Source organism: Lissotriton vulgaris, chromosome 1_1 (assembly GCF_964263255.1).
Source record: "Lissotriton vulgaris chromosome 1_1, aLisVul1.2, whole genome shotgun sequence".
Classification (NCBI taxonomy): Eukaryota; Metazoa; Chordata; class Amphibia; order Caudata; family Salamandridae; genus Lissotriton; species Lissotriton vulgaris.
In genome coordinates this window covers 709,861,221-709,886,792 of record NC_141685.1, presented here as the reverse complement: position 1 = coordinate 709,886,792, position 25,572 = coordinate 709,861,221, and the positions used below count along the sequence as shown (strand labels likewise).

At 47.2% G+C, this 25,572-nt stretch overlaps 1 protein-coding gene across 1 annotated transcript in view; it reads left to right on the top strand.

The window, feature by feature from the left end:
* Positions 1 to 22,146: 22,146 nt before the first annotated feature.
* ASPM (assembly factor for spindle microtubules) overlaps positions 22,147 to 25,572 on the top strand; it is a 388,799-nt gene continuing 385,373 nt past the window's right edge. The window contains exon 1 of the mRNA XM_086954783.1: positions 22,147 to 22,571. Coding sequence (XP_086810909.1) covers positions 22,302 to 22,571 — 270 coding nt within the window. The 5' untranslated portion in view covers positions 22,147 to 22,301. The remainder of the gene's footprint in view (positions 22,572 to 25,572) is intronic.

The window sequence follows — 25,572 nt, the reverse complement described above, 5'->3', positions numbered from 1 at the left end:
GTCAGTGAATGTCTAAAGCTAATAGGTGATTCAAACCCTAATCTTAGTCTATCTAACTTAGATCCTAATATTATCACCACACTTTATTTAGGCAAAAAACAGTTTCAATATGCCCTACAGGGAAGGGAAAAAGTGGAACATGCTAACAAAAAATTTGCAAATGCATCAGTAGAGAGAACAGAGAGAAATATCATGGGCATAGAGGCTTTATTAAAGAGCAGGAAGGAAAGGATAGTAGACGGACACCCACAGGTATATTTACCTAGGACAGGAATGAGGACTAACCCTGGCCACGGGTCAACTTCGGGAAAAGACGAGGACAAGGACCCTCATGGATTTGGGATGCCAGAAGGGGAGCAAGTACAGCTCACGGGAAATCAGGACAGGATACCCCTCAGGATTTGGGTCAGGACTGGGCTCACAAAAGGGCACGACCAACACCTGCAGCTTCGGATGCAACGCCTGCGCTACCCCCTCACTGCACGGAATCCGCCAAAAACCCTGATTGGGTTCTCAAATCTCCCAGCAAAGTGCTTCGCCAGCACTTAGGACTATTTACACACCTTGGAGTTTGTGGAAATTTGGACAGAGTGCTCCGCAGCTCTCTGTATTAATCACCTATAGAGTCGTGGGGTCGGTGACAGGTCAGCTATTCGGACAAGTCGGACAATTTTCCCTAACTAACTAGGCTAGATATACCCTTTTTGGGTCCCCAGACCACCCACAAATGTTGCAAGTGACAGGGTCCCAACTTACGATTGGACACGAGAGGTGGTTAGGTCATAGTCACCACCTAAATTTCTGCGTTCCCATATTTAATATTCAAATGACAGTACCCACCCCTTACATTCCTGTTCCCAGGCATACGTGTAGAAGAGGATAATGGAGTACACAGTGGAAAGAAACAAATGTATCAATTTTAGGTGAAATCCAGCATCTTCTCCCAGGATAGAGGTGAGTTCCCAGGCACATCTTGCTTCAGAAGCCAGCTGGCTTGGTTCTGCTTCTGCGCCGTGTGGGTTTTCCCTCATCACGTGACAGGGTCGGAACAGGTTTCAAAGATGGAGTTACCCCCTCTCCCCGGCCCATGGATACGTGGTACATGAAAAGTAACCGAAAACAAATTAATAAAATAGAATACACTGCACACCATGATAATCTATACTGCACCCCTTACTTCATAATAACTATAGCGATTAATGATTAAGCAGAAATAGATAGAAATGCAAAGCAGCATGGGCAAGCAGGTCGCGTGGTTAAAAATAAGCGGCCATGTCAGCTACAATGCGCATGAGCGAACTCTCCCTCCAAATCTGCGAGTGCGTCACATCACATGGGTATGACCGACGCATGCGCAGACTGAATTTCTGCGAAGCGGCCATTCGGTAGTATGCAAGCGGAGTTATGATTAATGAACACATATGCAAGCATCTCTAGGACACCCGTGTGTACTGTAAAAGTGTAATATTAATGACAAACAGGATTGTTTAGTACTATTACAAGTTAACGAGGTTCATGAGAAAGAGCAAGTCGCTTTACGTGCGAATCCTCACTCCATCAAGAATACGTCATATTTTAGAAGACATTTATATATTTTCATATAATACATTATTTAGCAGAGGCTCCTGCACCAAGGCGGAGAAGCATCACCCCACAGGAAAAGTAAAATGGAAGAACACTGTGTTATTTTATTTTTCAGTACTAGCTCTGTTGCGTTTCATTTAGGTGCCGGGTGGGTTCCCCACAGAGCAGGAGGAGGAGTGGTGGACACTTTCTAAGTGCGCATGACAGTTTGGCTGGCGATCTTGGGCTGGCCAAATAGACATGCTTAATTAGTATGTTCTCCACCTGGCTGTATTGCACAGCTGGGTGGAGAACATGCACAGGCTCCCACTACCTATCTGAGCGCCAAACCAGGCCACTCAGACCAATCACGAAGCTGCTGTCATGCTCATGACAGCAGCATCATGATTGGCTTAGGGGAGTCCGGGATCCTGCATGCTTCTTGCATCAACCGAAGAGGACGGAGGAGAGGCAGGTGGCCTGCATTTAGAGAAATGGACAACATTACTACTATGTACTTAAGCAACAAGCAGAATTGAGTTGGGTCTTGGACCATGTGCTAGGAGTCCTTACATCACTGGAGATGGCTTCAACATAATATCTTTCTGGTAGCCACTCATATAGTAGGGTCTCTGAATTTCACAGCAGATATCGACTGGAGGACCACACGTGGCATCTCCTTTCTGAGGGGGAAAGGAGCATCTTTGATCGTTGCAGCATGACCTGATTAGATCTGTTCGCCACCAGCAAGAACACACATTGGCAAAACTACTATGCACTGCAATTTCCTCCAGGAGAGACGCTTGTAAGACAATTTGGCTGCAATAGGACACAGATCTCCTCTATGCGATTCCACTGCTGTCTCTCCTACCTCAAGGTCTGAGGAAAGTAAGGACAGAGCAGGCCCAAAACTAGAATGCATTGCAATTTCCTCTAGGAGAGACACTGGTATGACAATTAGTTACAATAGGACAAAGGTCCCCTTTATGCATTCCCACTGCTGTCTCTCCAACCTCAAGGTCTGAGGAAAGGGAGGACAGAGCATGCCCAAGACATCTTAATTGCCTCTAACTGGGTGGGAGAGAGTATGGTATCCGAGCTCCTGAGCATACACATTTGCCCTCCAATCAGACTACCACTTTAGGAGAACTTATTGTCTCATCAATAGGTGAGGATCTCTGCAACCTACTCCTCTATACATGGAGATGAAATTGTGATGCCCTCTGACAAAGTCCATCTATGCTGGGCGCTTGGAGAAATGTGTTGCCTGTTGCGATGCTAATCATACCCACCATCTAAAGGCCAAGCCTTTGAATGGGTTCTGTTTAGGCTATGGCTGCAGTGGGCACAGATAAGGGTGGTCTATTGTCCCTTTCGTGCTTTCTGTGTTTATTGATCAGCCATTTCTATATAAATCACTTATGGTTATGCGTTTTAAGAGATGTCTGACTCTGTTGTTTCTCCCTTAGTCATTCATCGTGCCTCAGTGGATTTGAACTTATTGTTAACATTTCTTATGTGTATATAAACAAAGAGAGGAACCCTTGGTAACCCAAAGGACTGGGGTTCAAACAAGAATTTTATACAAAGATGTCCTCTGGGAAAATTGCAATAGCCCTTCCTTACTTAACATTCATAGTCCGCAACACATTCATTTAGTTCCAGAATTATACCCCTCTCTAACTCTTAAGTCTGTTGCATATTGGCACAAAACCCGTAGTCAGTAGACTGAAATTTCTTAAAAATAATATGTTTTATCAAAAAAACATTACATAAACACAGTTTTTAATTAAATAAAATCACAGTGAAGCAAATACAATACACTCAATATTTAAAACCAAATAATCATATTAAAATACAAAAAATATTGCACGAGAGTTTAAAAACAGACAGTATCATTTGTCATCAGCTGCCACAATCGAAAAGAGAATTAAACCATCTAAGTCCTAGTTCATTACAAATCATAGGCATCTAAGGTCATGTTGTATACAAACGAATCTGTGGCTACAATGAGAGCGTCGATGCGTTTTGAAGGAATACTCATATAACACCTTCCTTTTCAAGACATTAGTTTTCTTACTCTCGTTCTTTTAAGATTTATAAACATAAACAGATATATTTTAATATACAATAACATAATTTCAATCGCTATTGCAGCCATGTTTATAATGTAATGTCGTTTGAAATAGAGGGGAGAAGGTAGATCGCTAGATCTAAGGGCACCAATTACCACTCAAGGGAGTGGAAGGTCCAGTCTCAGTGTGTGCCCGTGGCAATGGTTGCAACAAGGGGGGTACTGGACTGTTCCTGAGCGTGACTAGAGGGAAGACTGGTTGGCGTGACCAAAGGTGTGAATTTGACACCCAAGGGCATCCATTTTGTTGGCACCGCCTCCCCGACGAGGAGCAACCGCCGATGATGAAGCATGACATCCTTCGGGGTGTGTGAGGCCAATCCATCCAACAAAATGGATGCCCTTGGGTGTCAAATTCACACCTTTGGTCACGCCAACCAGTCTTCCCTCTAGTCACGCTCAGGAACAGTCCAGTACCCCCCTTGTTGCAACTATAATGTAATGTCATCAGTCACCTAACATCTACATCTACGTTTCCAAAACTCGAAAAAGGATATTTTATGCCAATACCACAAACCTATCACTTCCCACTCGTGGTCTCAACCCTCTTCGACATTCAATCAATCCCACTTTCTCTGCCATTCACCACTCTCGCAGGTCATAGGGTAGTTTATACCTCTATACTCTCATGTACTTATGTACTCAATGGTACTTCCACATCTACATCACTCATTTCAGAAACGATATGAAATGGTGTATTATAACTTAATTAAGGCGATATAAATATGCCCTTGAGTCCTCAAATGACCTTCAAGCAAATGTGTCCCGATTGCTCCATATTTTATCTAAGGACACGCAGAAAGATATATATATTATTAATCTGTGTATTATTACACTCTGTTTCACTCTTAGTACTATTCGTGGTGGGTCTCTGTTGGGATCTTCCCCTCATGTCTTACCTTATAAATTATGTAAAACTCGGGCAGCTGGTGTATAGCGGCAAACTGGCCTTCATTGGGGTGTCACAGCATCCGTCTTTTAGATAAAATATGGAGTAATCGGGACACGTTTGCTTGAATGTCATTTGAGGACTCGAGGGCAGATTTATCACCTTAAGTTTTTTTTTTTTTGATGATTTCTTTATTGGTTTTATACCTCCAAAACAGTAGATCAAGAGGAAATACAATCATACAGCTTGCCCTCCTCAGCCGAGGTGGTTTATGTTTCAACAACAATACATGTCAAAGTCTAGACCAATGGTTACATACATGGAGATTCCTCAGTCTTCAATATTCCCATCATCATATCGTACTTAAACAGAACTTAACAGTAATAAACTCCCCCCACCTCCCCCTCCCAATATCCCCCGCTGCTGGGTCTCTATATCTTGAGGTCTAAGCATCATAATCCTTAGGCTGGGTCTCCGTGCGTCTCTCCCCTTTGTCCTGGGGCCTCCCCCGCATAGAAGATGTCGACCCTGAACTTTCCGTTGTAGATTGGGAGGCCTGTGCCGCTATCTCCTGAATCGTTGCTTCCCAAGCCAGTAGGACCTCGGGTAGTTTGTCATCCCTCCTGGTATTTCGCTTGTGTCCCTCCTCTGCCAGAGCCCACTCACATAGATCCGCCCTCCATTTCACTAGAAATGGCCCTTGCTGGGATAAATAATGGATCGCAATACTCTGTTTGGCTACAACCAGGCCCAGCACCAGGAATCGCCTACTTAGGATCTCGAGGAATCCAGCCCAGGAGACAGCCACGCGAGTCCAGGGCTATTGTCCACCCCGTTACCCTGGTCAGATCCTCGAGGTCCGCCACCCAGTATGTCTGCACGTCCACCCCATATGCGGAAAATCCACCTGTGCGTTACGACATCGAGGGCAATGTGGATCCCTGGTGTCATCGATGGCCTGGAGTCTCTTGGGTGAGAGATAAGTCATGTGTATGATATTATACTGGATTTGTTTGAAGCGATTACTTACTGACACCTTCCACACACTCTTGTGTATTTTTTCCCTGTCTTGTGTTGTGACCTCTTGCGGACACACCTGCTGCCATTTATGTTCTATCTTTAGGGTGCCTATGTTTTTATCTTCCCTCAGCACCCTGTAGAGATGGGTTACAAACTTATGTCCCCCTGCCATAGCAATCATAGTGACCAGGGTTTTGGTGCCTTGGAAACGAGGGTCATAATAGCCGCACCAATGCTGCTATTTTACAGTATTGCAGAAATTGCCCTGATCCCAGCTCAAAGGTGGCCATTGCCTCCTGATAAGTGATGAATTTATCGTCCGGGTAGAGGTCAGACAGCATCAGGCAGCCCCCCCTCCTTCCATTTATCTGTTGACGTGACCTGGTCTATTTGAGCAAAGGGTGGCTTTAGCCAGAAGTCCAACTCTGGGGAAAACGGCCATTCTCGGATAAGTCGCTGTACCACCCGGTTCCATATTGCAGCCACAAGCCGCACCAATGGGGGACCGAGTTCTCATTGCCCCCCTGCCCTGCCACAGAAGCGCTCCTAGCTGTCGATACCCATATGTACCTGCCAGTAGGGACCTCTCCCAAGAGGAATCCGTGTCTAACCAGGCGATAGCATGTTACAATTATGACGCAAAATAGTAAAGTTCTAAATCCGGGATCTCTAAACCCCCTTTGCCCCATCTACGTTTAATAACCTCTAAAGTTACCCTACATCGCTTCCCATTCCACAATAATAGGACCAGCAGTGCATCCCGGTCCTTGAATACCCGGTGCGGAAGTTCAAAGAAGGAACCTTGCATTGTGTACAGACATCGAGGCAGGACCACCATCTTTAATAAGGCAATCTTCCCCATTAGGGAGAGTTTAAGTGTGTTCCAGAAGGCAATGCTACCATGCAGACCCCGAATTATCCTCCCCATGTTATGCTGGTAAAAAGTGGTCGCATTTCTTCCGATCCATATCCCCAGATAGCGGAACATGTCCTCTACCCATGGAAGTCCCATCTCCGGGTGTTTGGCCCCCTCCCAGTTACTCCCCGATCCAACCACTTAAAGCTGTGATTTAGTTTTTTTTCATGGAAAGCCCAGAGACAGCCGTAAACTGTGACAGTGCAGCTATCAGAGTCGGCAATGACTGCGTCGGCCGATTCAAGTATATCAACGCGTCATCGGCGTACATTGATACAACATGCTCCATACTCCCCACCCGTATGCGCTGCCCCTTGAGTACCCCGCGGAGATGACAAGCCAATGGCTCCATTGCCAGGGTAAATAGCAAGTGGGAGAGCGGGCTTCCCTGCCGTGTCCCCCTCGTTATGGGTATTATGTCCGAAATGTATCGTCCCGTGCAAACCCTTGCCACCGGTCAAGCATAAAGCACTTTTATCCAATTTACAAACCCTTCCCCAGTCCCATTTTTAAAAGTGCCTGCCATAGATAGTCCCATCTGATCGAGTCGAACGCTTGTTCGATATTGAGGAACACTAAGGTGCTCTGTTGGGCTCGTCCCTCCAATTATTGCATGATGTGGGTGAGGTGGCGAATATTCCGCAACGTATTCCTGCCCGGTATAAACCCGGACTGGTCATCATGGACCAGCCGCCGAAGATAGGGGAGGAGCCTACATGCCGACACCTGGCTGATAATTTTAACATCTACGTTCAGAATTGAAATGGGCCTATAAGAGCTGGGAAGGAGGGGATCTTTTCCTGGCTTGGGGATCATCACTATCAGTGCTTCCCGCATGGAGTCTGGGAGCAGTCCTCGTTCATGGGCCTCCGCTGTAATTTCTAGGAGTATCGGGATTAGGACCTCCCCATATTCCTTATAAAGTTTTGCGGCTATGCCGTCCATCACAGGGGACTTCGCAGTCTTCAGGTGGGCGATCGCTGCCTGTATTTCCTCCCCCCCCAAGGGGGCCACCCAAGGCCTCCTGATTTTCTGTGTGTATGCAAGGCAGTTGCACCTCAGCAAGATAGGCCTCCACGACCTCAGGGGCCATGGGGGGCTGGGGCTCAGAATATATTTTACATAAATTGGTCCGAAATAAGTTATTAATCTCATGCTGGGTATATACCGCCTGGCCTAGATCATTCTCAAATGCCAGAATCGGGTGAGGTTGAGTTTCCGACTGAATCAGTTGTGCTAGTAGTCGTCCTGCCTTATCCTCCTCTGTATACCAGCGTCGCCTGCTTGCGTTTCTATTAAATTTGGTGAGCGAGTCCCATGTGTCCCCTAACTTCTGGCACACATCAGCCCATACCATCAGCCTCTCCTTGTTTGTGGGAAGGTCATTCTCCAGTGCCGCCAAGCGCTCCTCATACAGCCCGAGCTCGCGCTATAACACTTTTTTAACCCCCACCTCCGTAGACAAATATATCCCTCATATCACCACCTTCATTGCGTCCCATTCGGTCGCCCTAGTGCTGGCTTAGCCCCAGTTTACCTCCAAATAAGCCTTGAGCCCGTTCGAGATTGTGTCTTTATAGATCGGGTCGCCAAACGCCTCAGTGTTAAGCCTCCATAGTGGTACCTTAGACCTCGGTTTGCTTAACGAGTATGTGATTAAGAGTGGGGAGTGATCGGACAAATAGCGGGCCAGGTATTGAGTCTCCGCAATCTGATGCACCGCCATCTTTTGGATAAAAAAATAGTCCAGCCTACTGTGGGTATTGGCAGCAGGTATGTGGCAGGAGTACACCCGACGACCGGGGTTGCAGTGTCTCCATACATCCAATAGGCCATAATTCTGAAGCATCTGGCCCATTGCTTTTCTGACTCTAGGCTTGGCATCTAGCTTTGGGGGTTATCTGTCTAACTCCCCATCAAGGGCACAATTAAAGTCTCCTGCAATAATCAATTCCGTGTCTGGGTCCAGGTCCAGCTGCCCCAGGACTCGACCCAAAAACCTATCATCATCACTGTTCAGGCATAAATATTTACCAGGCATATACTCCACCATCACAAACCTCCCCTCAGGATCCTGTTTATTGTACGTAACCTTAAAGGGAACTCCCAGTGCCACCCAGATCAGCGCTCCCCAGGCAAATCCCAAATAGGCTGTGGTGAAAAACTGACCCCGCCATCTGCGTTGGACATATTTAAGACAGTTTCCCCATAGGTGTGTCTTCTGGATCAGGGCAATGCTTACCCCATACCGTCTAAGGTAAGTTGCCACCCGGATACGCTTGACCATGTTATTGAGCCCCCGAACATTCCATGTTATCAGTTTATACCTTTGTGTGTCACCTGACATTTGTTAGCAGTTGTTGGTGCTGCGGCACCTGACTGTCATGCGAGGGACCCCCCATAATATTGCAGTGTGACTCCTCAAGACGCAGACGTTTTCAGCTTCCAGTGATGCAACTAAGACTAGACCCGGCAGCAACCCAAACAAAACCATATTGTGAAACCCCAACTCCGCCCACCCACAGGCGGTAGTACTTCATTCTCATAACCCGGTCCTGGTCAGAGGACTCAGAACCCCGCTCCAGAGCTCCACCCACCCCTTAAATCACCCCCCTCAACTTGAAATAATGAATAAAAATGAACGTACTCTTCCAAGTCAGGAAATACCCCTCCCCCGCAACTCTGACAGTCAGCCGACTGACTGGCACCGTTCAGCCCCGCCCGACCAGTGGTCTAGCCAGGCCGCCTCAGCACTCTACAGCCCGCAAGTTGAAACTATAGATGGGCGTAATAGTGTACCCTCCTAAAAAATCATGTTTCAAGCCCCCCCCCATGTCTTTGGGCCAATGCCCTCTCATACAAGTCTCTCGCGAAAGTCAAGTGCCCCACGGGTCAAAACAGATACTCACAGTGTCCATGACACCAAACCCCTTGATCTCACTTGTCTCCAGAACTCTCAACAACCGGGCTGGGGGCACCTCCCAACTCCAACTGCGTTTCCTGTAGCAAAAATAATGGAGAGAACTGGTTTTGTGTTGGGATCGCCTCCAGTTCTGTAAGAAGAGTGCCATCTGGTCCCACCGTGATAAGTCCTCCATCTGCCAAATCACATCCCCTTGGTTGCTCCTCCTCATCTTGACGTTGCTGGGTCCGTCGCTGACCGCTCCGAGGTCTCTGCTCCCGTCAGCCCTGGTTTTATTCCTGGCCGGCCGAGCGCAGTGAGTCCATCCAATCAGCCACCTCCGACATGTTACCAAAGAAGTGTGTCTTGTCGCCGTATTGTACCCAGAGCCTGGTCAGGAACATTAAACTGTATTTAATGTTGTAGCTTCGCATCCTGCGTTTGACACCCAGGAAGGCATTCCGTAGTTCTTGCACTTTTTTGTATAGTTTGGGTATATATGGATGTCATGATTTTCAAATCTGGGCCGGCCTGTGGTGCGAATGTGTTGCAGGATCACGTCCCGGTCTCTGAAATTGAACCGGCGGGCTATCATGGCTCTAGGCGGGGATCCTGGTTTCGGTGGTGGCCCAAGAGATCTGTGATCCCTCTCCACTGCAAACATTTTGGCGAGTCGGAGGTTCAGGGATGTTGTGCCAATCCAGTCTTCGAGAAATAGGTCTGCCGCCGGCCCTTACGCCTTTTCTGGAAATCACCAAAAACCAAGATCGTCCCTTCTTGACTGCGTTTCCGCGTCTTCTGCCCAGTCCTCCAGCTGGGCCGTGTGATCCCAGAGAACTGTCACCGTCTCCCTCAGCTGACGGACCTCAGTTTGCAGAGCGCTCAGGTCCCCCTCCGTGGTGGTAACCCCGTCTCCCACCTTCCTGAGATCCAGGCACAAATGGTTTATGTTGTAAAAGAAAAGGTTTACCTTTAGTAGCGCAATGTGTAGAAACCTTTACTTTTACAACATAGTATTTGGGTGCTCCATTCCCTTTGGCTAAAATAGCCCCTCTCCTTGTTTTAAGACAAATGGTTTATGCCCATAGCCATCCTGTTCATTTTGGTTTCTAACGCCACCCATCCAAAATGTCGGCCTTGTCCCGGGCTGCTGAGCCCTGGTGGGTCCCCTGCTCCAGGTCTGTTCTGAGGCGGTCCGCCGAAGTTGAGCCTGGAACCGTGTATTGCATTATTTTATTTGTTTGAGCTCCTCGTATGGGCCGGTCTTTCCCCATATCCAGCGCTGCTGTCCTAGGGTGCTTCCCGGTGTCCTACCCGACAGGGAAATGATAATGACACAAGCAGTTCAGCGGGGGATTCTTCAGGCGGTCGGTGTCACCCTGGGGGCCGCAGCGGTGTCGATATCTCACAGGCCACCCGTTCCGCCGACAGGGGCCATTATTCACTACCACCGACCCTCTCAGTAAACTCCGCCGTTTGATTTCGTCCCCTCTCACACGGTCTGCTGGTCCTTCGCCAAATCGCGAAGCGAACACCCCAGGGCCACTGACCTGCCGTATGTCCCCGCTGGGCCGGGAGGATTCGTTGCTGTATGGGGGGGCACCCCACCTCCACTACTGGACATTAGCCCCAGGCCACAATCTGTGCATTCCTCCCCTCGGGCCCTCAGGAGGCCCCTGCGTCCCATCAGGCTGCTTCCAGCTGTAATGCAGGCAGGTAGCACCTCACTGGTCTCACACAGGCCTCAGTCCTGATCACTAGATTATACGTGTTCCGATCTCAGGCCCCAGATATTGTGATCCGTTCTGCAAGCCCAGAGGCAGCCCCCACGCCACTGCTAGGTCCCTACAGTTGAGGTGTAGGGAGGCCGCACCACACCAGTCCCACGTAGGCCTCAGGGTTCAATATTGCACAGATGGGGGCTTCTCACTTCAGCAACACAGGCCACATGGGTCACGAATCGTCCTGCGGGCCCTTAAATGGCCCCCGCGTCACTTCCAAGCACTTGCAGCCGCGGTGCATGTAGGCTGCACTGGCCTTGCATGGGTCAACCCCGCCCTGGCCGCCGGAGTCCCGTCGGCCGGTCAGCTGCGCGCAGCAGTTACTATCCGCCTACACCCCCCACCGGGGCCTCTCTTTGGTCTAGCTCCAGTGACAGGAACTCACCCAGGTTCCGGGACTCCTCTACTGCGCTCCCGATCCTCGCCTTTTACAGCAGAGTGGAGGCTGCCATTACGGGAGGCAGGATTCTGACGGGTCTGCAGTGGGTCGTGCGACGTCCTCCAGTTGCGGGCCATTTTCCCGTCACAACATTGGGCCAGGTTACGAGAGACACCATTACACAGGATTATGCAGGATTTTAAACCATTGGGGCAGGAGCAGCGCAGAAACGCGTCTAGCCGGCCATGTTGTCAGGCCACGCCCCGCCTTAAGTAAGTTATAATACACCATTAACGCTTAGTTATTACTTGGGGTAACTTCCGCATAGAATGGGCACAATATCTAGAGATGTACTATGCAGGGATGACGAGGTATTGCATGATATTACATGTCTGACTATGGATGGAAGGCTTCTACGGAACTGTATGTAACAGTATTAATGCGATGCTGATTGATTATTTGTTATCACCTCTTTTTTAGATTCGGAATAGTGATTATTGTCTTGTTTTGTACACCTTCTTTCTTTCGTTATTTCCTATATCATTTTATATGTATTGACCTATGACTGATTTCGGCATCACTCCAATATGTTTGTATGAATAACGATGCTTTATTGCCGCTCTCAATTTTGTTATTATTTAATAAAAAGATTTGAACAAAAAAAAAATACACCATTCCATATAGTTTCTGAATGGAGTGATGTAGATGTGGAAGTACCATTGAGTACATGAGAGAATAGAGATAGAAACTACCCTATGACCTGCGAGAGTGGTGAATGGCAGACAAATGTGGGTTGTTTTGTATTCTCGATGTCCAAAACCGACCCAGCACAGAGGACTAAAATGCATTTGAATACAATTTAAAAGGACATTAACTAATCCAAATTGAATGAGCGGCATCTTGAACTGTTTTTTGGAAATCTTGGTTTAAATTATGTATTTTTTTTAAAACTGGTTTATATTGCACATATAATTATTTTGTTTATGTTTAGAAATACGTACAGTAGACTAACACGTGACAACAGGGTGTGTGACATTGGGAAAGAACTCGTCTAACAGGAGCGCAACACGAATTATATTAAAGGTTGAATGTGGAAGGTAGGAACAGGATACTATGTAGCACATGTGTTGTGTCTAACAAGGGTTTAACAACGAATGATGATTTTTTCATTCCAAAATGGTTTTAAGGGGTTGAGTTCAAATTCGTAGCTAAGTTTGGAGTTTTAAACGTAATGAGGAATCAGTTTATTCAGAGAGGGCATTTCATGTTTACACAGTTAAGTTCATTAATTGAATATGTTTACTTGAAATCAATTCTTGATACAATGTTTATTCTTTATCTCAGAGATACCCCTGACGAAGGCCGAAGGTCCGAAATGCATTGGGTTAAACACAGCATTATGAAACATGGGAATCCGACATGCTGTATCAAAGGCTTTGGCATTATACACGCATTTGGACATCGGAGTTACCGCGTTTTATCTACTTGAACTAAATGGATAGTAAAAATAATTTTGAACGAAGATGAAAATGGAGTAAGATTGACTACTTTCTGAATTACGATGATTTTTATCATCCCAATGGTGGCTGCGTCTTGGTACTGATACACTATATCAGCACACCTAATACTACATTTCCCATAGTGCTTCAGGACATAGCACTTACCAGGACAGCGCCCTAAACTATTACACTTGATGAACTTTGAGAAAATACGTGTGCGGGTCGCACCCACATTTGTTTTGAGTTCTGGAGATCTGCCAGGATGCAGCATAGGGGTTCAAGATTTATGAAACATTTTTGCCTTGACAGTCAGGCCAGACAAAAGGGGCAATTTAGCTGCTCGGTCCGGAAGGAGTTTCTGGTTATAGTCCACTCTGCAGACCCTACGCCTTTGGTTAGTACTGCTGTGGTATCCATTCTTAAAGTGAGGAATTTGCTGTTAGAAGTATTCAACAGAAGAAAAATGTTACTCTCTGTGGGTACCCCCCGGATAGTCTGTAAATATCACTGGTGTATTCTTTACTTGAAGACCCCAAGTAATCTTACCTGCTTTCAAATGTTCCAACAGGATATGACCATGTAGTTCGGTACGTATATGTTTCTTCCTGAGTCTTGTAAGACTATTTGTTTCATTCTGTTTTTTCGCTGATGAACAAAGTGAAATGGATGAAACAGTAAAGGGTGCAGGTATCAAATTTTGAACGTAATCCTCAGAATAAGAGATGGTATCCTTTACTGACATCGTATTTGAAGGCTAGTGAATGACTGGCCTTCTGCGACAGATTAATTGCTAGGTTATAAATGCCCACTTTTCTATGGCAAAAACCCTCTGGAGTATGGTACCGACTCTAAATTTTAAACATTGGGGTTTGGCCCCTTGACAAAAACCACCTTGGGCCTCTATTAACACTTTAAACAAGGTGACTGCATGATTTGAATTTACTTTACTTGGAAGAAGGTCACGTTAATCAATTGGCATGGCCTTTGTATTCATTTACATTGCTAGAAAAACTTGCAGAATTTGTAATGCACAGAAAAGAATAGCACCTCTCATCTTATGCATTATTCATAAACATAAATACATAACATAACTTAATGTGCATAACTTGAAATACAAAAGTGCGTTAATACAATGCATTAACGTTACGTTGCTCAGCCAGTCCTATAGTTGATGTCCAGAGGGATATATTTGCTTAGGCCCTCGTGGAAAAAAAACAAAGGGGTTCCAACACCATCTAATAAGGTACCAAAAAATTGATTAGAAAGAGTCTAAATCTCTGTACATATTGATGCAATTTGTATGAAATTCCCAATTTGTTATATTGCCAGCGCGTTTCGAACCACTGGGTGTTGAGAGTTTTCATCAGGACCTGGGCAGGGTGAAATTTTATCTGAAAACAAATGTGAACAAGAGTGCTAACTATCTTTTAGCACCTCTCTACTTGTAACAGTCTTAGTCGACAAGGCATCCATATTTTGATTTTACCTTGAATCATCACGAAAAGATACATTCATTAGTGAAGGTAATGTTGCAAAACTAGTGGCCACTGCAGAGTTCAATATTTGGTTTCTTTGTTGCAGAGTGAAAGTATCCAATGTCTGACAACAACAAGTCCTGACATACAATTTAGTATGACAAAAAGCAAATTGTCCCTGACATTTTTAGATGTCTAAGTGAGAGTGTCCAATGACCCACTTCATACGATTTTATATAGAAAACCTAAAGATAAAAACAAAGCTTAGCGTTACAGAAGTTTCCATCCAAGAAGTCTGTGGGACAACCTCTGGCAATTTCTGCACATATGGAGGAATTGTACTAAAAAAGATGATTATTTCCTGCATGCAAAAATCCTATAAGGCAAACTGACAGAATGGGGCTACCCGCATAAGCTTCTGAAACATTCTATGAAACGGGCCTGGTTTACCCCATGGGAGAGTTTACGTATCAAAAAACGAAGGAACCATGTAACAAACTAGTCTGTGTGTCGACATACTGCCCTTATACCAACAACTTCAAGAAAATAATACGCAACAATTGGCACCTGATTAAGAATTCCAAAGGTGGATTTGACCTCCCTTTGTTTGCAATGAAGAAAAATGAAAGTTTTGGGTCTTAAATTGTGAGAGAAAATTTAAATCAACAAAAGAAAAAAAGCGATCTCTTGTATAGATGGGACTTAAAGCCGGTGCAGGGTCACCATAAATGTGGTCACTACATTGTATGTTGTAAGAAAAATTAAAGGAAGAACCTTTACAGATGGCTAGATCCAATAGATACACAATGAATTTTCCAACTGTAGGACTAAAAATGTGGTATATGCAGTGATTTGCCCTTGCAAAAGATCTACATTGGCAAAAACAATCAAGAAATAAAACATTGCATTGTCTAACATAAATCAGGAATTAAAACAAATACCACCTCTGCACCAATGGTAAATCACTTCAATGAGATGGAACACTCTGAAAAAGACTTTCAATGGACTGTGCTGAGTGTTATCCAGCCAGATCACAGAGGAGATGATACCGAAATGAATTTAATAAAGAGGGATGCATACTTAATTCTGAAGTTTAACACAGCAGAGCTCTGAACGAGATGTTCAAACTTAACAATTTACAGTATATACTTCTCCAGAAAATGCTTTTTACAATACGGTTGTTTGATGCACTTTATCTACCAGAAGGCATGCGGTCTATAACTCCACCATTGACTATTCAGGCCTGTCTTCATTTCCCAGAGAGGATGAGATTGCCGTTATTGAGAATCACTGGAAGCACAACAAAGGAGTCTGGTGTTGAAATTTTCATAGTAAGTTTGCCGTCTTAGTTACAAAATCGCTACTTAGAAAATGATGGCCTTTGAAAAAGAGTTGTCTACATTTGTAATTAATGTGAAGGATCCCGCCGCAACCACTTTACGTTTGAAGAACACAACCGCTTCCCTTTGCTGAGAGGTGTTCAGCTTAAATTGATTAATCTTTTGTGGCGGTCTCAGTGAGAGTCAAACCGACGCATGTTAGCAGTACACTTTTCAAAGCGTTCAAGCATTGTACTTCCATAACCTGTGAACTTTTTCAGCAGCAAAAACACATTAATAGAGGTTCTTTGCGCTTGTTGTTTTCAGACATTGGATACTTTCACTCTGCAACAAAGAAACCAAATATTGAACTCTGCAGCAGCCACCAGTTTTGCAACATAATCTTCAATAATGAAAATGTCCTTTCGTGATGATTCAATGTAAAATCACAATATGGATGCCATGTGGACTAAGACTCTTACAAGCAGAGATGTGCTAAAAGATAGTTAACAAAACTGTTTACGGGTGGCGGAGCTTGCCTGGAACAAAGATGGCCGCCTAGATCCCGGGCTCTGCCGAGCCATCGAAACCATTTATAAATATTTGCTCATATGTGCTAACTAATCGGAGATTACAGTGGTTTCAATGAGCTGATTTGTGCCCAGATCGGCAGTCCGAGGACAATGTAACAGCCGTATGAAGTTGACGCCCGACCCCAGCTGGTGGAGCCTGCGGCCGCGTCGGAGACGCCTCACTGGCTGAGACTGCATGGGCTCTTGCATAAGGTGAGTGCCTACAAGATTTCGGAGGGGACTTATTGCGCCTGGCGACTGTCGTGAAGTGCCTCGTGAGGCAGTGTGAGACGGCGCAGCTTGCAATGACCGTGACCGCAAAGCTGATTACCTGGTCCGGAGCGGTGGCCCCTACTGAAGAAAGGCCGGCTCAGTGTATAGCGACTAACAGTGCAGGCGTTTGAGACGGGACCGTAGAATCAGGCACGGCTGAGAAATCGGAAGGCTGCTGAGTGATATTGCACCCGGTCTGCGAAGAGCTCCTCCCCTCGGCTCCCTGTACCTCCCACCGCCCCTGTCGTGCGGCAGAGACTGTGTTCCGGGCAGCTGCAGAGTGAAGGAGCCGGCCGCGGCCATTTTTTTCCCTCAATGCTGCCGCCACTTGTGGAAGGATCTGAGCTGGGGTACGGAGGTGAGTTAGACGGGGCGCCCTGCAGTGAGGAGGGCTCAAAGAGCGTATAGCTGTCGGGGCAGGAGCTCCTGCTCCAACTGGTGCCCCTCTTCAGCCATCACGCGACTGCCCGTGAGTGCTGGACCGAGTTACAGACGCTCCCATGTCCCCCGTGCACAGAACACCAAAGGGACACAGCCAGGAGGGGAATAGGTACAACCTCTGGAGCCAGTTACTGCTCTGGGACGGAGATAGCCAACTTCCTTTCTTTCACCGCAGGACAGAGTGGCACTCTCGCTAAGGCCCACACAAACGATCGGACGCAGAGTGGTCGCATACCTAGTCCATCGCTGATACCACCCCCTCTCAGCAGGCGCTAACGATAGATCGCTGGGGTGAGGAGACGACGAGGAGGATACAGGGACTCGCCGCACAGTGATATCTGGTAGCAGACCGGTGGGACAAGGACATTGCTCAACAGCTTGCTGCACTAATCGCTGACTTAGAATCCCTTGGCGGTAGTGGTTGGCTACACATAACACTGATTCAACTGGGGTGCCCAGGACAGCTGGATATACCGCTGATCTTACTGCCGGGGTGTGGTCCCTCAGAGTGAGTTGGGTCCCCCTGCGGAGATGTTGGTCACCTAATACTTATTGTATTATATACTACGTGCAGCGACACCCTATTGGCAGCTGGCAGTCGGTCATAGATGCGCATTGGGATGTGGCGCATTGCCCCTGGAAGAGACGACACTGGAGAGACAGCGAACACACCCTTGTGTTACCATGGGAAAGGTGGATAAGTCGCAACCTAAGATCCACTTCGAACAGCAGAAGTCCCGGAGCCATGAACAGGATTCTGAGGAAGGTCTGAACGCGCAAGGAGATGACCAGGTCGCAGTGGAGGGAGCTATTCGTGCTCTCTTGGTCTTCATGCAAAAGAGCTTATAAAAAAGTCTGTCCAATATAGACAGCAAGATAGACTAGCTGGCAATATGCATGGACCGTTTGACAGAACGAATGGATAAATAGAGTAGTGGCAGGACATGACGGAACGAAGGGTCACGGAGGTGGAAGAAGCCCAAACAGAAAGGTACTCAGAAGAGAAGAAGATGGGGAAACTGTTGCTCACCATACAGGACAAGGCGGAAGACCTCGAAGCTCGCTCCTGGAGAAGTAATATACGAATCACAGGCCTTCTGGAGACCACCAATGTGGGCAATATGGAAAAATTACTGGAAACCCTGTTTGTTCGAGTCACGTTTTTACCAATGTTTATAGTTGAGCGTGCACATCGCTCGTTTGGTCCCAGACCTCTTGCTGGAGCGTCGCCAAGGCGGATCATTGCAAAATTTCTGAATTACAGGGACATGGATGCGGCGTGGAAAGCAGCGCGAGAGAAGCAATTCTCCACTATGAAGGGTCCGAAATCTCGCTGTATCCAGATTTCACAATTTGCACCGTTAAAGAAACAACTTCGAGAACATCATTTGGACTACGCTATGCTATATCCGGCGAGACTAAGAGTGAACAGACAGGCGCACACTCGAATCTTTACGGACCCGAAAACTTTGCAAAAAGCCCTGAAGGAGTGGGCAAAGGATAGAACTTTCCAGAAGACTTCGCCTATTCATGAGCAAGCTACGGGAGGCGACCTCGACGAGCAAGACTGAACGCTGAACTGTTATGTTTGTCAGATAAGTCACTGCGGGGTGGAGGCAAGCATTCGTAAAATCTAAATGTGGGCCGAGGAGAGGGTGGTTTCTGAAGAAGTTAGTGCAGAGTTCTAAGAAAAAGCACATTTAGCGGCTAAAAGAGTACTAACCCAAGTGCAGTTCGGTATAGACCTACATAGAGTCATGTTTGGTTGAGATGGCCTTGGGTAGGGCATCCTCTGGTACTAACATGCTAAGCACGACAAAGTTCATCTGTAGCACGATACTTGCTTGATGGCGATTGGCCAAGTTGACACACTTGGTATGTATGTAAGTGTGCAAGGCTCAGGCAACATCTGCCCCAGTGTGTGAACCACAAACTGGAATATTTTCGTTTCCTTTTTTGTTTGTTGGTTGGAATAGTTTTATATGAACAAACAGTAGCAGTAGTGGGTTTGTTAATGGGATTCTGCCAATGCGAAATTGGGGTATGCATGGCGTGGGGGGGGGGAGGAGGGATTCAGAGACAAGTGGTTAGTCTTAACTACGGTGCAGTGAAAATGGCACAGACCAAGGTTAGAGGGGCATGGTACATAGCAACGCCAGGAGTCACACAAATATCAACAGGTGGAGATAGAAGGGTTTTGCACCTGAATTCATGACACAGAAGCAACCTAATACGCTTAATTTACTGACTTGGAATGTCTGAGGCCTGAATGATGATAGAATGTTTAGAAAAGTTCTGGCGTATCTCACTAGACACAATATTGATATTGCGTTGTTGCAATAGTCCCACCTCCCACTCAACAGTAATATGCTTAACCGTAAGGGGCTAATTGGTAACGTACATGCGGCAGGGTTCATGTCTCAAGCCTTGGGCGTCATCCCTTGGTTGAACACGAAGTCAGGTTTGCGCCTTTTGCTATTAGAAACTGATGGGGATGGAAGATATGTCATTTCGAGATGTAATGGGAAAGGGATAGATCTGATTATTGTTAACGTATACGGCCCAAATTTTTCGAAAGGATTATAGAGAAGATGCAACAGCATGGGGTTGCCTCCCAGTTATGGGGTGGGGACTTAAATTGTGTTTTAGACCCCCAATTGAACAGGTCGGGAGGTCTGGAACGGCGCCCAACTGACGAGGAACCGCAACGCCACCACCGTGACCCGGAAGCGATTAGACTTCAAACCCCGGAAGGAACGCGAAGCGCTTCACCAACAGCGAGGAAGGCTTTTAAACTCGCCGTACGCATGCGCCAATCTCCGCTCATGAGCTTTGCATGTTACTGACGTCTTGCCAACCATTTGTTCCGTGCAAGACGCCAACCACGTTCCTACCGCTAGTACAGGCACGACAATTACCCACGCAGGGGCAGGGATTGAAATTGTGTGACGGCAGTGGCCCCATTCCAGCTCCTCACTGGGGTCCTCCTGACTATGACCTCAACTAGAACAAGGAAACAGAAGTCCCTGAAAGATATTTTTGCGGGAGCGCAGTCCAACCCTGACCTGCCCGCCGCGTCTTCACTGATGGCATCCCCTCAGCCACAGCCCGACGCCAGAGGCGAACTCATCACCAAAACATTGTGTTGCCTAGAATCGCTCTTCAACACCCTCGGGGCAGATATACAGAGAGTAAAGACGGCGTCCGCCATCATTTTCCTTCATCTGATAGTTCCTGTGTGTCACTAAGGACACCCTTGCACTGCATGTCGCTTTGGACACCCACCTTTCTCATGGAGTTTAATCCATCTTTACTCTTCTTATTCATATGCCTACTTTTCCTAAGTTTCTTATTATCTTTCCTACTCTCCTCTTCCTCTGACAATGGCCAAAATTCGTCACCTGAGGCACAATCATTCCATTTCCTGTCCATAACCAATACCACAACCACTCTCATAGAGGCCTTTACTTCACTTTGTATTTGTCTCTTTAAACTCTCTTCACTCACACTTCCTACCACCATTTTCTGCTCACTACTATTTCCTTCTGTGGACATTTACCTTTAATATTTGAACAAAGCCTCTCTTCTCTTAGCCTCGGCCTTAAAAAAATTAGCCTAGTTAGCGGACTTCCGAATTGAAATAATTCGGAAGTCGTGCAAAACCTAAACGCTACTATAAATAAACCTGCAAGTATTCTACTTAACAAAACGTATTTTTAAAACAAACTTCCTCATCTAAATACATTACCATTCATGCTTTCACACGCAAGGTCCAATAAATTAGAAGCCCTTCTTACATTAACTCTTCTCACAGACTCTCACTAAAACATCACAGCTCTCTCTTAAAGTACTGTATAGTTAAATGAAAGGTACTTATCTGATCAGAAGAAGCATTTAAAAGAGGGAAAGTGATCTTTTACAGTTGAAGAATGGAGTTCTAATTCTGGATTGTTCTTGTTTGATGAAGTTCTTTAAAGGTGCTGCTGATTGAAGTGACAATAAAAGAGTATTGCATAATGGTAGCCTATGGTCTTGTAATGAAATCCCAGTGTTTCTGAGAATCACACATAGTGGTTCTAGGTACAGGTTAACAAGGTTTGGGGAGAGGATTGAGCATTGTGGGACCCCTTAAAGTACATTGACTGGTCTTGAGAACGCGTTGCCCATTTTCACAATTGGGAGCGGTTGGTTAGGTAAGAGGAGAACCAATTGAGAACTGTGCCTCCACAGCCCATACATTGTTCAAGAGTTCGAAGAAGGTCCAGATGGTTGACAGTGTTGATTGCAGCCGACAAGTCTAGGAGGGCCAAGAGGCAGGAGTACCCTGAATCGAGGATTCTAAGGGAATAGTTAACTATTTGTAGGATTGCAGTTTCTGTACTGCCCATGTTGGTCCATAGGGGAAGTAGGTGTGTGGCAAGAGATATGCAGATAGACCCTGGAATGGCATCCTGAATGTGGTTCGAGGGTTTCAATTTGGAGATTGTGCGCTGTAGGTCTCGTTCGTTAAATTGAGAACGAGGACCACGAATTAAGTGCCTTGCACTGTAAAGTCTGTTTTAGGAGGTTCACTGGTGTGTCCTGAAATATGGATGTCTCTGACTTTTCTGTCAAAGAAAGCGACTAAATTCTTGCTCATGCCAGCCCTATGATACACTGAACGGTCTGTTCACATTAGACTGAATCTGCCTACATAGGCCGGCGGTGCGGGTTCCCTGCAGAACGGAAGCAGTTCTTAAAGTGCAGTGCAGAATTTAAGAAACTAGGAGAAGCTCGCACGTCAACGCGAACAGCTACTCTTCAATGTGTTCATTATAAGTCAACGCAGCCACTCGCTACGGTTTAAATAAAACGCGGCGGGCCTCATTGGATCTTTTTCTGCTCGCAGTGGAGAGTTCCCTAATCTGATTGGATGATTTCAGCAGTCAACGCCTATTAGGCTAGAGTGATTGTCATTACCGACTAGGGATTGGCTAGAGAAGTGAGGTTTGAAAGACCAAGTGGGCGGGGTTAGCCGTTTGACGGGACAACAACCCTGGACGACTGAAATGAGGCAGCAACAGGTAGATACTGACCCAGGGAAGTGGAAAAGCTTGTAACCGAGACAAACTCCCACCGGTTGGAGGCACACAACGGCCATGGAAAACCGGGCTTCCCGTCCTGTGCATCTGGACATAGAGCAGTGCTCAGCTGAGGGGCAGAGCGGGCAGGATGAGCAGTGCCCCGTGCTGGAGCTCGGGCTCTTCGCACGGCCGCCTTTCGTGTGCTTTGACTGCGTGCGTCTGGGCACTTCGCGCACCGCGCTGCTGGCCATCGACAACCCCAGTGAGGAACCGGTGGATGTGCGGGTGGAGCGTGTCCCGGAGGAGCGAGGCTTCAGCCTGGAAGAGCGCACGTTTTTGATTCAGGTAAGAGCTCCCCATCACAGCGCCGGCGGTGCCCTGCACTGACGTCATACCATGGATACCCTGCCCGATGCCTCTCATATCCCTGCCAGAGACCTTTACTTGAGCGTCTCTCTTGCACGCACTCTGTCATCGCTAGATTCTCCCCTCCAAGAGGCATCATCCTCAGCCAACGTCCCCTACTGTTTGTTAGTCTCGTCCCCTACTGTGTGTTAGTTTTAGTGTGGATCCATGCTTGAAATGGTCCACAAAGTGATGATTGGAATGCTTGAATGAATCCATTCACTCTTTTTTTTTTTGTTTTTTTTGTTCACCATGCCACCTCAGTTTGGACCTGGCCATGTGCAAATCATTTTTCATACAATTTATTGTACCATACCCATAAGTGGCAGGTTTCTGTATGCTTAGATCTGGCACTGCTAGGCTTACATTATGCCAAGATGTGGTATTTGCATTTTTCATGTTTTTACAGACGTTGATGGACAATCTATTTGTTGTTTGCGCTTAGGCATACAGGTTTGGTAATGTAATTACAAGATCAACATGGCAACTTAAAAATGCAGTAGTAATAGAATCTGCTGTCTAAATTACTCACACCAGCAGTTGGACAAACTGAACTCATTAAGCGCTTTGATATTATCCTATGCCAGCTAGCCCCCAGATTTTGGTGGCAGCGTATTTCTTGAACAGTATTAAAATGTGTTTGAAACGATTATCAGTTTCTTCTTACATAGCCTGAGTATGTATATGTTTTGGCAAAATTACGCTACTGTCTTTAGGGGCACAGAAACTTAATAAATGGTACTGTAAAGTGTAAGAAATTGGGTTATTAGTTGAGAGCAGCAAACGTCCCACTCAAATAATACAATCCATGTCCTGGTGAGTCACAAAAGACAATAAATAAATGTGATTAACCCACTGGTAGAATCAATCAATCAATCAATCAACCAGTACATTTATAGAGCGCGCTACTCACCCGTGCGGGTCTCAAGGCGCTGAGGGGAGGAGAGGGGGGGGTTTCCGCTACTGCTCGAATAGCCAGGTCTTGAGGTGTTTTCTGAAGGCGAGGTGGTCCTGGGTCAATCGTAGGTGGGCGGGGAGGGAGTTCCACGTCTTGTCAGCCAGGTAGGAGAATGATCTTCCTCCGGTGGTGGTTCTGCGAATCCGTGGGACGAAGGCGAGGCTGGCGGAGCGGAGCTGGCGGATTGGCGTGTGGAATGTGAGGCGGTTGTTGAGGTATTCGGGGCCCATGTTGTGGAGAGCTTTGTGTGCGTGGGTGAGGAGCCTGAACGTGATCCTCTTGTTGACTGGGAGCCAGTGCAGGTCTTTCAGGTGGGCTGAGATGTGGCTGTTGCGAGGGATTTCGAGGATGAGTCGTGCGGATGCGTTCTGTATGCGCTGGAGTCTTTTGTGCAGTTTAGCCATGGTTCCAGCGTAGAGAGTGTTCCGTAGTCCAGTCGGCTGGTGACGAGGGCCTGGGTGACCACCTTTCTGGTTCCGGTGGGGATCCACCGGAAGATCTTTCGGAGCATGCGCAGGGGGTTGAAGCATGTGGATAAGATGGCGTTGACTTGCTTGGTCATCGTGAGGGAGGAGTCTAGGATGAATCCCAGGTTGCATGCGTGGTCCGTGGGTGTCGGTGCGGTGTCCAGCTCTGTGGGCCACCAGGAGTCGTCTCAGGCAGATGGGGATGGTCCTAGGATGAGGACCTCTGTCTTGTCTGAGTTCAGTTTCAGGCGGCTGAGCTTCATCCATTCCGCGACGTCTCTAATTCCTTCCTGGAAGCTGATTCTGGGGTTGGCGGGGTATTTGGTGAGGGCGAGTATCAGCTGGGTTCTCTTCGGCGTAGGAGATGATGTTGAGGTTGTGTTTGCGTGCAATGGCGGAGAGGGGGCTCATGTAGATATTGAAGAGGGTAGGGCTGAGCGAGGAGCCTTGGGGTATGCCGCAGATGATCTCGGTGGTCTTGGAGCGGAAGGGGGGAGGCGGACTCGCTGGGTTCTGTCGGAGAGGAATGAGGTGATCCAGTCCAGGGCCTTTCCTTGAATTCCAGTGTTGTGGAGGCGGGTTATTAGGTTGCGGTGGCAGACTGTATCGAAGGCGGCTGAGAGGTCTAGGAGGATGAGAGCAGCAGTTTCCCCGTTGTCGAGCAGGGTCCTGATGTCGTCGGTGGCCGCGATGAGGGCTGTATCGGTGCTGTGGTTGGCTCGGAACCCGGACTGGGATGGGTCGAGGGATCCGTTGGCTTCGAGGAATGCCGTCAGCTGTTTATTGACGGTCTTCTCGATGACTTTTGCAGGGAAGGGGAGGAGAGAGATGGGGCAGAAGTTCTTGAGGTCTTTGAGGTCTGCTGTTGGTTTCTTCAATAGGGTGCTGATTCCTGCGTGCTTCCAGCTCTTTGGGAAGGTGGCGGATGTGAAGGAGTTGTTTATGACGTTCCGGAGTTGGGGTGCGATGATGGTATCAGCTTTGTTGAAAATCTGGTGAGGGAATGGGTCGGAGGGTGAGCCGGAGTGGATGGTGTTCATCACGTGGGTGGTGTCTTCAGTGCTGATGGGAGTCCAATCGTTGAGGGTGGTGGTAGGGGGCGTTGGTATGGTGGCTGGAGACGGGGCCTCTGTGCTGAAGCTGTCGTGTATATTGGCGATCTTGCGGTGGAAGAACGTGGCGAGGGAGTTCAGAGGTCCTGCGATGGTGTGAGGTCGTTGTTGCTGGCGCTGGGGTTGGAGAGCTCTTTTACGATGCTGAGGAGTTTCTTGCTGTTGTGTGTGGTGTGTGTTGTTGTCCAGCTGCTCTTTGAACGATGTTCTTTTGGTGGCGCGGATCAGCTGGTGGTGTTTGCGTGTGGCGTTTTTGAGGGCTGTCAGGTTCTCTGTCTGTTCGTGGCGCCAAGCTTTCTCGAGGGTGCGGTATGATTTCTTAGTCTTTGAGGTCGTTGATGAACCATGTGGCTCTCCTGTTGCCGGGCTTGCATGGAGGGATCTTCAGTGGTGCAAGGGCGTCG